This window comes from Oculina patagonica, chromosome 6, assembly GCF_052425735.1.
Source record: "Oculina patagonica isolate OP01 chromosome 6, crgOcupat, whole genome shotgun sequence".
Taxonomy (NCBI): Eukaryota; Metazoa; Cnidaria; class Anthozoa; order Scleractinia; family Oculinidae; genus Oculina; species Oculina patagonica.
Window position 1 is genome coordinate 2,606,525 of NC_135763.1, and position 15,482 is coordinate 2,622,006.

General features: G+C 36.7%; 1 protein-coding gene across 1 annotated transcript; it reads right to left on the reverse strand.

Annotated features, from left to right (window-relative positions):
* Window positions 1-200: 200 nt before the first annotated feature.
* LOC144657276 (photoreceptor-specific nuclear receptor-like) lies at window positions 201-11,786 on the reverse strand. Its single transcript, XM_078517600.1, has 4 exons — window positions 11,646-11,786; window positions 10,887-11,168; window positions 5,917-6,474; window positions 201-2,084 (listed from the first exon to the last, which is right to left on the reverse strand). The coding sequence occupies exons 1-4, from the start codon at window positions 11,671-11,673 to the stop codon at window positions 1,843-1,845; spliced, it is 1,110 nt and encodes a 369-aa protein (XP_078373726.1). The 5' UTR covers window positions 11,674-11,786; the 3' UTR covers window positions 201-1,842.
* Between the last annotated feature and the right edge of the window lie 3,696 nt (window positions 11,787-15,482).

Consider the following 15,482-nt stretch of genomic DNA (forward strand, 5'->3'; position numbering starts at 1 on the left):
AGAAATTGAAATCTAAGTTTTCCCCGGGGGAGCATGCCCCCCGGAACCCCCAAGTTGGCTCACCCTTACGCGTTCACGTTTTAGCCCCCCACTCAAATTCTTGCTGCGCGGTCCCTGACTGGTGAAGTGATTTTGCGGCCAGCGTAGTTTTTTTTGTATGCAAAGCGACAACAAAGAACTGATACTTTTACTATTTTGGTTGCTATCAGTTTACCCACTGAGCGTTTATTGATCATTAAAGATGAATATATTTATATTTTTTACAAAATAGTCTTTCCAGGCTGTTGTAGCCATTATCAAGTTCATGGCCTTATTATCAGTTAAACTACTTCGTTGTAGCAGTTATTGTTAAAATGAGATCTATAGCATACCTACTTCTGTTTTCCGTGTATATAAAACATGTTTTATCTACGTTTGCAATGAAATCATGTGAGCTATAATAGATTTTAGTTTGCTTCTACATGTACATGTTTAAAAATGAATTTTATGCATTGTGCCATTGCATAAGTAACACCCCTTCTATCCATATCCTATGTAAACATTTTTTAAAAAGTTTAAAATTATTGACCAATCTTAAAGCCTGAGTTTTATACAGGAGGTATAAATTTAAGTTTCTTTTACCATAAGAACATTCTGGTTACGATATAAAATTCAATAAAGAAACTTCATGCAGTGAACAATTTTAAACCATTTTAAAAACAAACACCGCCTTAAAAAATGTTAGCCTTCTTTTATAAGTTAATATCGAATCAAAATCACAACGATTTAACTTTCTTATAGTAAACCCACCAGGATTGGGACTTAGATTGACGGGCTGAAGGGTTACAGCGGGTTTTCATTAGCTTCTTCTCGTCTCGTTTATGATTCGTGTAACTATGGCAACAGCTTTGGTGAGCATGCATCATGGGGTATTAAAAGCTATGAACAGGTCTTAACGAAAGCAAGGTAAGGTGCCCTTATCCGCTTCAGAGCATTTCTAAGCATGCGTATTTGATATTTTAGAGAAGGGTCACGTGATGCACATTCGCACGATGCAGTGTGTCAAATTGTAATCATTTCAAGTTAATTCCGCGAACTCCAAGTCAACAATACAGCGACATTAAGAGGTGCATTTAAAAAAACGATGCGCATGAAACCAACTGTGAATAAAGCACTTCTCTGACTTAACCCAGAGGCAGATTACCAGTACCTAATACATGTGTGACAAGCACCTATAAGCAAATCTAATTTAAACAGTGGAAGTTTTGAAGTCTTCTTTGAGTAATGACTTAAAATTAGTCACGGCATTTCTCAAAAATGAACATTCCACATGAAATGTCTGAAGCCTGCCACAGAAGCGTACATTTGTGTCTCTATTTTGGCCATTAGTTTCAGTTCACTTGATCCGGTATAGATAAGTACTGATTCTGTCTCTTCTTCTATGTTCCAGCGCCAAAAAACACTGGGAACTAGTTTACACAATCACAGTACTGTTACCAGACGTGACATCACGTGCCTTCTGTGGGCAACCTTCCTACGATTTGTTTACAATCCTTTCTAAAATACAGCTTTCTTACTTATCAACCTACTTACATATTAACGTTTTACTTACATGCCTATTTACTTGTTTGCTTGCTTGCTAGCTATTGGCAGTAAACTCTGCTTTAAATTCATTAAACAAACTATCTTGAAAAACGCATCCCTTTTTCAGTGGTATGTTACAGACTATTTGATCTTTCACTATTGTTAACCAAGCCAGTCTACAGAGAACTCAGTATATTTCAGTGCATATATAAGCCTCAATGCATAGATCTTGATTTGACCAAAAATGCAAGAATCCTCTTTGTCCTCTCAAACCCATTTTTAACTAGACTTGAACATGTCACAAAGCAGACTTTCAATCGCCACACTGCCGATCGTCTGACGAAAGAACAGTTCTTCAATAGTCTTAGGGTTGACCATTCTCAGTGACGGTAACATTAACAGAAGCTTTCCAAAGCGAACTTGTTGACCGGGAAAATGTCTTCTGATGTAATCCCCCAACATGATCTGTGCTTGGTCTTGATAACACTCAACTTGCTGTGGGTCCCGCAATCCTCGGAGCTCTAATTTGTGTGGAGAAAAAAATCAGTTAAAATGCTGAAAGTTTTGTAAACATAATATACAACATATACTATTGACATAGGTAAAACTACCATCTTAAGGGATGGACGACCATTAAATTTTTGAAGGAAGGGTTGCACAGCAAAAAGAGAAAAAAATCTCGTGCAAACCAAAAAAACAAAACAAAAAAAAATCTTGCACGACCTAAAGTTGGAAAAGAAATCTTGCCCAGAAAAATGGCGCACCCCACCCCCCTCATAAATATAACGGTCTACCCCTCAGTGCAAAGATGCAACCCTAAAAACGCTTATTACCCATGAGCCCATTGTTCTAAACCAATTGTTCACACTGATAAACAGATTGATGACCGAAGAGGAAATATTTAAAGAGCCCCGAAACACCCGGACTTCGAAACATTTTAATTTGAGTTCAGTGTACAGTACATATAAGGTTTACTGTTTGCCGTTTTCTAATCAGCACTGGTGCTGAAAATTTTTGTACATAGCTACAGGAAAGTGAGGTAAATCCAAGTTGAATTTAATCTCCTAAAATCCACGTGTAGATGAAGTTACATAAATTGAGTTTTGAAGGCACCGTTTACAAAATACTGTATAGCTAAGCCTATCTAAACCTTGAAACAATGTCGCATGCGACACGTTTACTGGGTTCGGCACGAAGATACAGAGCACTGGTTTGTAATTTCTTAGCCAGACTCGGCTTACAGAGGGGTAGAATGGGTAGCACCTTCCACGATGAAAGAATGAAAGTGCAAACTTGTAACAAATGCTCAGTATCATTAGCTTTGCTTGAATACATGACTTGATGTTTGTTATATTCTTCAAGAAGTAGTGACAGATGCTTTCGAGTTAATTTATATCGTGTATCTTTCAAATAAAGTTTGAACCAAAGCATCGGACAAAGCGCCCTTTACATCCCATTTTATACTATAAGGTCTTTAGAACTGGTTTTTTAACCTGATTCAAAAGCCATTGTACGGCCAGATAGCTACTAACTTAACCAGAAACATTTCAAGCGGTTTCCACTGATCTTACACACGAAACAGTTGACCACAAAAATTAGTATTGTTCAGCCAAGTCACATGCCTGAGGTCTTGCTATTTATATATGAAATTACAGAAATTAAATATCTTAAAATTCTTTGTAGGATACTGAACACGTATTTCTAATGAAAAATGTCTTTGTGTGAACTTTCTTTGATCGATTTTTTTAATCTTTGTTTTTAAATAACAATCGAGGAACAAAAACTTGAAAAAGTTAAGTCCCGTCATTTTAATTCAAAGTGAGACTTTCCAGTTCAGTTGATAGTAAACCATTCAAAACTCACTTGGTCGATTTCTTCAATTGTTCATGCACGACGTATTTTAGTAAACCTCCGTTTTATGGGTTTACTCCACAGTTAACTCGGCAAATCTTTCATCGAATGTATCGTGTTCTTTTGTAAATGCCAAAGCTTTAACCCATCAAATTCCAAAAGAGTTTGGGTAAGGCTATTCAACACTGCAAGAGAATAGAAAGTTATCAAAGCACATTGAAGGAATGAAAACAGCCTGCACCTCGCCAACTTTAATCGACAAAAAGTGTATCTTTTTTATTACCAGTTTTCCTTGTTTTCGAGTCCTACCCTGAATTAGTTTTGTAGTGCGTCGTTACTTTTAAGTACGGTAAGCAATTCCTTAAAGAAATCTCTCGAGCGTTTTTAAAATTCCTTAAAAATTAATGAAGAAATCATGAAAATCTCTGATCAAATCACTGATCTTAGTTGAACTATAACGTGACCCTCTTGGCAACGCGGTAAGTTCGTGTCAGGGCAGCAGTAAATTGGATATATTATTGAATAAAACTTGACGTTCGAGAGCTGGCGGGTGGTAAAATGATCTGGGATGATTTTTTATTGAATTATTTTCCGAAAAACACCTGTTATCAAAACCACAGAGTGAAAAATCCGACACGTTGTTTTCCGGCTACAAATACTGATGTAAGATATTAAATATACAAAAGATTTTGTTTTTTTGCTGTATAGAATTCGGTACGTCTCTAATTGTTTGGATAGAGGTCTTTAATTTTATCCTAGTTTTGGAAAAAGAACTCTCTCTCGTTTTTCGTGACTTTTCTGAAGAGATAAATGGAAACTAGATTTGATCTATTTAAGATTCAAGCTTCTTGTTTAGACGAGGGGGAATCTTAAAACTGTTAGAATCCCCAGCATGGTATTCGATCTATTTTAGTGTTTTGTGTTTAAAGGAGAGAACTTCTAAACGAAACAATCGAATATACATTGAAGACCCTGGAGTGTTTTTCTTCTTTTCTCGAAACAACTGTTTTTAATTCGACACTTGCAGTGTGTAAACATCAAATACCGACTCTTTATAATGCCGCCCAATTTTTGGCTGCAGTCTGCAGATGATAATCTTACAGTACTCCATTCGAGTAGCAATTTGCCTTGTTGTGGTATGTTCCATTAGGCACTTTGTCCTAATCTCCAAGTTCATCAAACCAACGTCAACTTGAAGTTCTTTGAAGAAACTTCGAACTCCGACAGTGGGATAATAAGACTCTAAACTCTTCGACAAATAGAAAAACAAACTTTACTTTTCTTTCAAAACCCACGCTATTTCTTTATTTCTTCTTAAAAAAAATAGCCATTAAAATTTCGTTCGCAAACGGATCTGAAAAAGCTTTCCCGAAGCCTGGCTTTTTTTTATATTGTAAAATGAAATTATTTAACGCAGATAACAAGTTAGACGGGGTTTCTGGTACATCATTAATATGAAAGAGTATAAGTTTCATATTTGATTAAAGTTAATATGAGAAATTTAGTCTGGTCGTAATTAGGCATATTTCAATAACCGAAACATACAGTCTTATTAAGGAATTCAATCAGTGGGAAATGGTTTTTTAATTATAAATGAGGATCTGTGTAGGCATAGAGAGCAGAGTAAAGCGTATTGTAATTAGCGTAAATTAAGCGGCTTTGATTTTTCTATGATATGGTTATTGATACGCTCAGCTAATAAAGAAGAACTAAAAAACACACTTCAGCTTGTTATGCGACGCTAATATACGAGGCGTTTTAATCTAAGTGGTTAGTTCGGTCGAAACTGCACAACATGTGTTCCCGCCTGCAAAGCCGGCTCCAAATGGATTATTCGTTTCTAGAATAAATTTTACTTTCAAAATACAAGACTTCTAATTTTAAATGATTAGTATATTTTAAGCTTGGTCAGAGCATTTAGGCGAAGAACGCCCATTTCTGTTATAAGCACTCACTTTAAATGAAAACCAAACCCAATCCGTCACATAAGAAAATTACAGATACACTTTGATGAAAGACAAATAAAGTTTTGTATCTTTTTCCCTTGTTGTTTCTCTATTAAAAACGTGCTAAAATACAAAGAAAGGTCACCGTTTAATTTAAAAGTTCTTTCTAATGTTGTTTTGTTTCGTTCTGCCATGTTACAATAAAAGTTTTTGTCGCCAATAAAAATTAACAATTTCTACGGTCAAAAGATAACTTTTGAAACGAAGTTCTTATTTTAATACTTCAAAATTACTTCATGTTGGAGTTCCGTGAAATTTTTACTCAACATTTTCAATTCTGAGCCAGTTTAATTCACACACTTTTCTATATTCATGGGTTTATGAAAAGTTAACAAACGGTTGTTTAGTCAGTGTGTATTGTTTATGGTGAGAAAGGAAGGCTTTATATAAAAGCTTTCTGAGATGTATGGCAATGCTGCGAAGGAAGACTGGCCAATATTGTGAAAACTCGTTGCTTAAATGTGTCTGTATCAATTCTTAATTTTGTGTAACTCACCAGATTTGAAGAGTACCACGGCTTTCAGACAGGCGAATTCAGCCTCCCCAACTTGTAGGCTTCGAAATCGCGCGCTAATTTCCTGCAGCATGCGAATGTCCGCCATGGTGGCCACGATTTTCTCCGCGGGCGTGTTGTCCACATGCATTCCAGCCGCCGCCAGAAGAGGCGCTACCTCGAGAGGCATGTTCCACTGAACAGCTCCCATGATAAACAGTTCCCTCCAGCCTTCCTCCAACAAGATCACTTGATCTCGGAACGGGAGATTCACAAATGAAGGGATATTTCGCGCCCATTTCACAGAGATAAACAGTAGCCGCGCTGCGGACTCGCAGATGGCGTCAGGCGTTGAACAGTAGAGCGACGTAGCGATTTCTTGTTGTGTGGGAAACGGCATTCCTGGAGTTTGATGGCCAAACCGATGCACGACTTCTCGGCAGGGTTCCGCCACTATCAAGCTTGTCAGAAAGTCGTTGTTCATGAGTTTGCTTCCATATTCATCCCCCATCGGTGGTTTGAGAAGGCGAGTAGAATTGGGTTGTCTCTCTTGTTGAACGGCTAGAATATGAAAAAATAATACAGTTGACTCGACATGTAATAAAATGAAATTTGTTTTGATTATATGTAGCTCTCCCCTTAAACCAACAGAAAAGGAAATTTGGTGGGTAAATTTCAATCATGTTTCTTCATACTGATAAGCCTAATACGGAGAAACAGAGTTATAAACTTCAAGAATTTTTTACGCTTTACGACCACAGTTTTCCGGGATGAGATGATCCAAAATTTAAGATATAGTTTATATTATTATGAGAGTATTGTTAATTCTTAGAAGCTTCAAGACTAAAAAAGACAAAGTCGTCTTTTCAAAGAGGGAATGTAAAGGTTTGAATTTGAAATAATAGCTGAAGAAAACAACCTGCGAAGGGTACCTCGATGTTGTTAAATTTATCGTTTTAATCAAGAAGTTGGCATGTTTCATTTAGCGTTTGCCTTGTTTGTATTTACTTTGCTCTTGTAAAGTATCCCGAATATAAAGTGCGGGAGACACGTTTCTCGCTTCTAAACTGTAATTTGAACCACCAAGAATAGTATTATTTTAAGTTAAATATTCAGGTTTTTATTCAGGTTTTTTCAAGGCCACTCAAGTGAATTTATTTAAAAGCTCTTACAACTAAATATCGTACAAATTAATATTTCGCTATCGAGATATTATTCGAGGGAGTTTGCCGTACCATTTTGAAGTTATCTTTGAAGTGTACAATGGACCTTTTAGAACTTGCCTATATCCGAATTATTTGCATTAATTTAACTGCTTCAAAACACATTCAAAATGTGTTTTTGAACTGTGAAATATCGAAATTATGCCACCATGAGTAACATTGTCTGAAGGTGGCACACGATGTTTTATTTATGCAAATCAAAGTAAAACTGTGTGAATGTGAATAACTTGAAAGTCGTGATAACAATGGTTATTTTTCTGTTATTTCCTTTGGCATGTGCACACAGTAAGATAATTTGGGATATTTTTGCGAACGGCGAAAGTTTCATGGTAACTTTTGATTTCGCGTGGGGCAAAGTTATTCGCTGTCGATCGATGTTTTGAGAGCAATAAAAATCATTGTTACGTTGTTCAGACACTAAGCCGTTAAAATCACTCAGAGCAACCTTGGCATCTTAGAAACGAAGCAATTACATTTCAGTACTCTAAGAATCTACAACTGTTTTTGAGCCCGCTATTTTAATTCAGGAGGAAGGGGAACGGTTAAACTGGGTAAAAAACTTTTTTCGCCTTGATTTTCGACCACAACGCTGTGAACACTATAGCTAGCCGCAAATTGCACTAGAGTTTTATTCAGTTTTAAATGTGTGCGAAGGTACAATTAATTTTATTTTCATGCAAGTTCCCCTACCGCCCGCTAGCGTACCTGTCCTTTTTAGTACAAAACCTAGGAGACGCCTCACAAAAGCTTTTCAAATTATTGTGCATGCTGGTTTCTCTGTTTTTTTTTTGTTTTTTTTTAACAACATGATGAAAAATAAAACGGAACGGGCGACACTTTTGTCTCGTAACGGTTTTTCACATGGTCTGAAGTGCTTGTATAATGATGAAAAATAAAACCATTCTAAATAACTCGATTATTCTAGGCGCTCTGCTCTCGCCTATAGGCATGTCACCACAGAGACCGTTCGCATGCTGAACAACCCTGCATAAATATGCAGCTTACTGACAACACATGCATGTAAAACTACTCAGGACTCGATCTTAGACCATGTCATTTTGTTTTTCATTGTCAGTCATTGAACAAAGCTGTTTTTCCAATATGTTAGTTTGACTGACTTTGATCTGGCACTCAACAACGCGACGCATTCACGCCGAGAAATATTAATAGTTTTTAGTTGTCTCATTGAACTTCAAGGTTACCGAAGAGAACAGGGATTTTTGAAATGAAATATTCAAATCACGTAATTCCCTGCCTTCATCCACGCGAGGTATTCTGACTTTACGACTGCATGTTCTAAAATCGATCAGAAGTTTTAGGTGAGTAAAGTTAGTTTTCGGGAGAAATTAAAAGCAACATAACATGCATGGAAGATGCTTTTTTTTCAGAGAAAAATAAAACTAACATGTTTACTCTCAGGTAGAGGTTCTAAATGTGTGTTCGGATGGAATTCGGCATGTTCCTTTATTGCACAGTAACAAAATTCAGGAAATTTCATCCAGTTAACGTGTAAGAATTGTTGAGTAACACTAATTTTTTTGTTGTAAATTGACTGTGGCTTTTTAAATACTGACAGCGGATAGACCTCCTGCTTGTTGGTAAGCAGTGAAATTTATCCTTATGAGAAGAAAATATCACGGTATTTAGCGGTTACGGCAGAAATTACGGCAAAAGATCTCGTCGTCGACTTTTTTCAAACGTAACTATAACACGTTTTTGTGAAACCTTTCTTTTTATGGAAAATCCTCTGTAATTCAAATTTATCTCAACTCGAGAGGATCATATGACACAACAACCTGTTTATAATCGAGTTAAATTGTAATGTCTAATTCAAGACAATGGAAAAGAACGCTCTATAGAAAACGAAAAACCATTGTTTACAACAAACGTACATACACAACAAAGGCTGTTCTTAAAACACAGACTCTAAACTAGCGCGGGTTTTAATAAACAGTTCCCTTTCTCAAACAACTTTGTTTTCCCAGCGAAACGCTGTCAGAAGTTTAAAAAAAAATCCCAAAAGAGGGCATGTAATGTAAAAGGAGGATTTTAATTTCGGTAAGTGTGGATTTTGAAGCTATTTAAGTGAGAATAGGGGATAAAGAAAGGCGTTTCAATGTTTTGGGGCGCCACGCGTTTCTGTTTACCTTTCACGAGTTCCCACTGCTCGTTCGGATATTACAATGGTATATCACTATCGATATTAATCTATTCAAAACAAGCGGCATGGAGCTTCTAAATTGCCTATATTTCAAATAAACTATAATCATGTTAACACCGGTTCTCTAGCTTAGCAAGAGTAATTTCCTTTCGTTTTACGAGTCAGTGTGAAGCAGGACCCCCTTTTACACGAAGATGCCGTACTTTAAGTTGGTTTTCCACCGTTCCTAAAAAGTTTTTCACCGAGAAATTGTATTAAGAAAACACAATAGAAGCATTTGTTTCCTTGCTGAAGAACTCACTTTATTGTTTATTAAAGAATAAGGGCGAGTTACCTTTCAAAAGAAAAACACGGTCTGGCTGTTCCGATGAATAGAACAAAATGTTTTTGCAATCGATCCGAATATCACCTGCGGGCTGTGAGTCGAATGGCATCGCAACATATTCAGTCTTTTTCGCCTCCTTAAAAGCCAGAAAGTGAGTTCGTATCCCCCCATATGTTCCTAAAACCCCTCAATAAAATGCTCCTACCGAATGTAAACTCTTCCTCAAAGATACCGCCAAATGTTTTTCTTGTGAAGCATTTGAAAGGGTTTTTTCACCTGTGCTCATTAGCCCGACATATGCTGTTCTCGGGAATGCCACAGATTATCACTTGAAACAATTTACTGTTTTTCTAATCTTCCCGAGATATCATGCTAGCTTTTCATTAGGACACATTTATTTACCCATTTTGTCGGGAAACTCTAATTTCTTAGAGCACTACACGGCCTTGGCTTTGAATAAATAAAGTTTAATTGCGAAGGTTCCTAAACCGCAGCTTGCGAAAATACACACTGATTTGTTGTCGTCGAAGAATGGAAGGAAAGTTTGACGTTTCCTTTTTATTATAAAGATTAATTGGAACTAATTGCTGTCTTCGAAATTCAATGTATTTAGGGAACAATGTGCCTCCACCGCGGTATCAAAATATCATCTTCCAAATATCTATCACATTGTTAAATTAAAGAAAATTCCGAAATACCAAACATTTGTAAAAATGGGTAAAACTCTTGCGTCCCGTTTCATATTTTGAAGCCTTAAACTCCCAAATTCACCTGACACATCAGAAACACTCCTACAAGTCGACTTTCGAAACTTTTCGACAAAATTCTGCAATTTTAACGTTTTGGATCTCCCGAGTAAACATTCTGTCGCCAAATTAAATTTTAATTTTTTCGCAAAGGAGAAGAAAATTAAATACATTCCTTACCAGAGGGAAAACACGTCGCTTTACAAAACGGCTCGTTTCAACAGCGCGTCACATTTTAAACGCCTTCCGCCTCCTTTAGCATTTAATCATACATTTTAGAAAGAGAAACAAAACAGCGCGTACAATGCGTTGTGTCCGTCGATTATCCAACAATGATACTCTGGAATTAGGTTAAGCCCCTTTCTCAAGATATGTGCCAAAAACGAAAACAAATTTCATGATCGGGGCGAGTTTTAATTGCCTCACTGGCCAGCCACTGATGGGGCGTGAGCTCTCTCTGTGTGTATATGATCTAATGACGATCAAAAAATAACTTTACGAGTAACTTTCTCACTTACCGAACCTGTTCATCTTGACATCAAGGCATTTCTGAAATCGGCAAGCCTGGCACTGATTTCGTCGTTTCTTATCAACTACACAATTTCCGTTGCCCTTACAGGAATAGACCATGTCTCTTCTTACGCTACGCATGAAGAATCCGCTACATCCGTCGCACGTATAGACGCCGTAGTGCCTTCCAGACGAAATGTCCCCACATACTTTACACAGCACCTCTGGCTTTCGTTCGACCGCTTCTTGCTTCTTCGGCGAGGAGGTTTCCCGCTCTATGTCGCGGTCTTCTAAGGAGTGTAACAGTCAAAACAAAAAAGTCAGAAAACCGTTCGATGAGTTTCTCAAGACGATAAGTGTCGAAGTTTTGAACTTGTTTGGAAATTAAAAGCGCTTCGGCTTCGATGCTCGATAAAGGCGATTTTGGGATTGCTAGAAAAAGAAATTTTCCGGCCTACGAATTTTTGGCAGGCTACGGTTCCATGGAAATGAGAGAGAATTAAAAGCCGTCGTTTCCTCAGGCGTAATTTAAATGTCGAGTCAGAACAGGTACACAAGATTAGAAGTGGAAAAATAAAGACAGAGTCTACATTTTTGAAGCGAAAACATAGCTACACCTTAGTATCATATTCTAGCTAATGGGATTTTAATTAAAAGTAAAACCCTTTAAGAACTCTAAACTTTTAAACTCACTACACGAAAAACTTCCGTAGATTGTCAGTTAGAATACCAAGAAATGTACAAAGGTTCAAGTTGTGTTCTCTTACCAACTACGGTGTGTTGGTCGACGTCCATGCCTTAAATTACGACAAACGGCTGGTAAAATGTGATGAATTCCTTCTTCAAGGTCGTGGCGTTTTATAGTCTCTTGCGTGTACTGAAGGGGCTTTTGGACTTGTACTGTGCCGTCGCACCTTGTAGTTTGACTAGGCCAGCTGCCATGATGGTCACGTGACGAACCTGAGCGGTGATTGGCTGGCAAAGCTAATTAAAGCTGGGTGCCCCAAATGAAAGGCCCATGCAGATCAGTAGCATCTTTGTAATTTAATCTGGTCATCAATGACTTTTGTTTGGGCGGTAAAGTGTTTTCGCAGCTTTTTTACACTTTTATTCGCCATCAAAACAATTAGCGATCCATCGCTTTGAAATGTTGATTCTATGTATATAGAATTTGAAGATAATGTCCTCGACACGTGCTATCCAAACAAGAGTCGTATATCGCCCATATTGGAAAATTTCTTGTCTGCGATAACATGCCAAATGGGTTTGGTGTGGATAGCGGCGCTCTGGTTGAGATATTTTATTTTTTCAAGGTTCCTTGCAAGATACTATTGTGTTGCTTTAATTACAGTATCACCGCATTCAAAACTGCTTGTTTTCTTACAAACGGCTCATATCACACCACGAAATTTAATTATCGGTACGCATTATATGTTTAGTGCACTGTGTGTGAATGTAGATAATTTGTGGCACGCGCGCCCCCATACAGAAGACATCAACGTACCACGAATGGCATCCTTGGCATTATGTTGGTTTATTTAAGCACTGAAACGGTTTCCTTTTTAACCGATTAAAACTACATGGAGAGAACCGTTTGAATTTTTACGATTTTTGTTCGGAAATTGAACAAATCATCCCTTAGTGTCTTGCGTATATTGTTCAAGTCACCTGCCAATGCTATGCGCGTCAAGTTAAGATTAAATAATAATAGAGAAGTGATTTTTTTTCACACCGTTGTCACAAGAATAGTTTTAATTGTGATTTGATTTAGAAACTTAGCTTCCGACTGTCAACAGAAACTATGATGTTAATAAAGGATGCAGAGACTCTAGGCTTCTGCTTGTATTATAGCAAAGTACAAATGTTTTAAACCTTGAATTACGTTGTCGCAGTTTTATCAAACATGGAAAGTTTAATTCTTAGACTATACAATCTCGTGGTCTGCACGCGCATTGTCAACATAAAACGGATATTTTTCTATATCACTAGGATAAATGTATAATTGATTGGAAATATCGCTACGGCTTCTTAGCAGGAAGGGAATGGTTTTAATCAATGGATACCGGCGAAATTAACACGTTTTGCCACATAAAATATACATCTCGTTCTTACATCCGCTGAAAGAGTATCTTTTTTCATTATTTCATTGAAATTTTGAAAGGTTTCTGGTTTTACAGGTGAAAGCAGTTTTTTCTTCAACCAAGTTGAAAAAGCGTCAAAAAATGTAGTGAAAAACCGATGCACCGCAAAAGATACTCATTTGTATCGAATCGGTCAAACAAAGCATTATTGTTTCAAACGTGGAATTAGATACGTTTTAAGCCAATTACTAGGGGCAAACTCAGAGTGAATATAAAGACACTTGAATAAGATTTGACGTTTCCAGATAAATAAAAACTGATTATGATCCGCTGAAAGTATACATTTGCTGATCGATCTTCACAGAAGCAGATGGAAAAAAAGAAATGGCGTTTGCTCTTGAAAAAGTAAATTCAAATTTCCTCTCATTCGCTTCTGTTTGCTCATCTCCTCTTAGTCGGTCTAAATTGAGATGATCTGTGTTCTGAAGAATAAAGCCTTTGTTTTCGCACACTAAAGCACGTTTTCTAATTTCATTTTAATAATCGAGCACAGCAGAAATGTCATTCAGAATGCCAAACGTGCGAGACGAAGCAATAAAAAAATCTCGTTTTAATCCAAACTCTGTGATTATTATATTTACAAGAAATTAAATAGTCGTCTTGGCCGAAACTTCAGAGCTTGATTTTGGTGCAATGCGCTATCTCAGATTTCATGTATTTCTTCTTTTCATGAAAACATAAAGTTTTCCAGACGTTCCCTTGACTAAGACGAAGGGCTGGAAATCTATCAAAATATCACATTAAAAGTCAGTTATCTCCGTAAAATATTATTAAACAGCTTGTGATAATCTTTCAAATCTTGTGCTGGTTATTATACTGTGTTTTCAGTTAATCTCTGATAAGAAAACAAATTCAAATTCCCTGCAAAACTCGAGCTCTTTTTCAGTTGTTAAAAGCTCACGAGAGCTAATGAAGGAAAAAAAAAATAGTAGAATTACGTCTTTACTACATAAGGATTATTAAAAAAAATGCAACCGAGGTTTGACTGAAAAAAATGACTTTAGTAATAAAAAAAGCCACACTCTTTACTCCGGGCTTCTTAATTGTCCAATTAATATTTGGAAAGATAGAATAGCAGTTAAGGTAAATACAAAAGCATCACTGATTGCTTTTTCTAGATGTTATGCCCACAAATTAAACCTGAGAAAAGCGCAATTTAATTAGTATAAAATTGCTGCGTAAATTGCCGTTTTTTCTTTGAAATGACTAATTATTCCGCTTATTTTACTAAAGGGTAATGTGGCTTATTTACAAACGAAATGAAACAGTGCGCACTTTTTACTAAAAGGTGATATCTCCGGTATTTAATGAGAAATAAATTTGGTGTGAGTTTTCGTAACTAGTAACATTTTTAGGCACTTACAACGCCAAACAATACCGATCGTTTCACCTGCTGTCCATTTCCTTTGAATTTCCGTTTTTGAAAAAAAATTGCTTCAATTCTTTCTCGCTAATTAACTTTGTTTGGTGTTTGAAACGATTTCGTGTTACCATTTTTTTGGGAAAGCGAGTTTGGAGTAAAGCCCTTATATGTGCATCAGAGATCAAGCTCATTAAACTAAGTTTAATCAATTTCTTCAGTCTTGGAATACATGGGAAGCAAAAAAAGAGAAACCTAAAAATTGATAGAACATTCACACACACATGTGCAAAGTAGTCTCTAAAAGTCCTGTCCCATATCATTTTCCCATACATTGGTTTGCGCGCCATAAAAATTCAAGTCTGTCATTCTATCGTTGGAGAAGACTATCAAATTAAATCGGTTGTAGCGAACTGTCCGAAATAACTATCACAATTTCGTCGCTCGTAACTCGAATAAGAATCGAGCGTTAGCTTTTAGCATGTCCGGGCGAAACGTTTAATCTACTGGTTGGAGCATCTACAGAAGCATCGGTAAAGATAGATTGCTCTTGAAGAAATCGCCTTAAATTATGATTACTCTATTTTTCAAATAAAAATTGGATTCAATGTTGGAGACATTTTTACAAAAACTTATTTGGAACACACGAGAGAGGAAAAGAAAAATTAGCCGATTTTGTGTGTAATAAAAGAGTGAGTCAAACAACCGAAGCTACACTCTGTACTTTTTCGCTGTAGAAAACTCAGTATAAATTCAATCGTTTAACATTTTCGCGTGTTTCCTAATATAAAGTAATCCGATTTGCATCAATTTTACTTTAACGTTTGACATTTTCAGGTGGGTGTACCTTGCATTACAGATTATTGGCGAAAATGCATCAAATACGTAATTTTTATTTTAAACTCGTACAGCCAATTCCGGAAAAGCTCTCTAATATTTACAAGAACACTAAATGTCTTGAACGTTCAGGAGCATGCCGGGAATGTTGTGTTTTCATTGTTGTAATTCAACACAGCAAAGCAGGGTAAATAACACTCTCAGACAGACTGCTAATCAAGAAACGATAAGAACCAGATCATTGATGCAACAGGTTGATAAGTTAT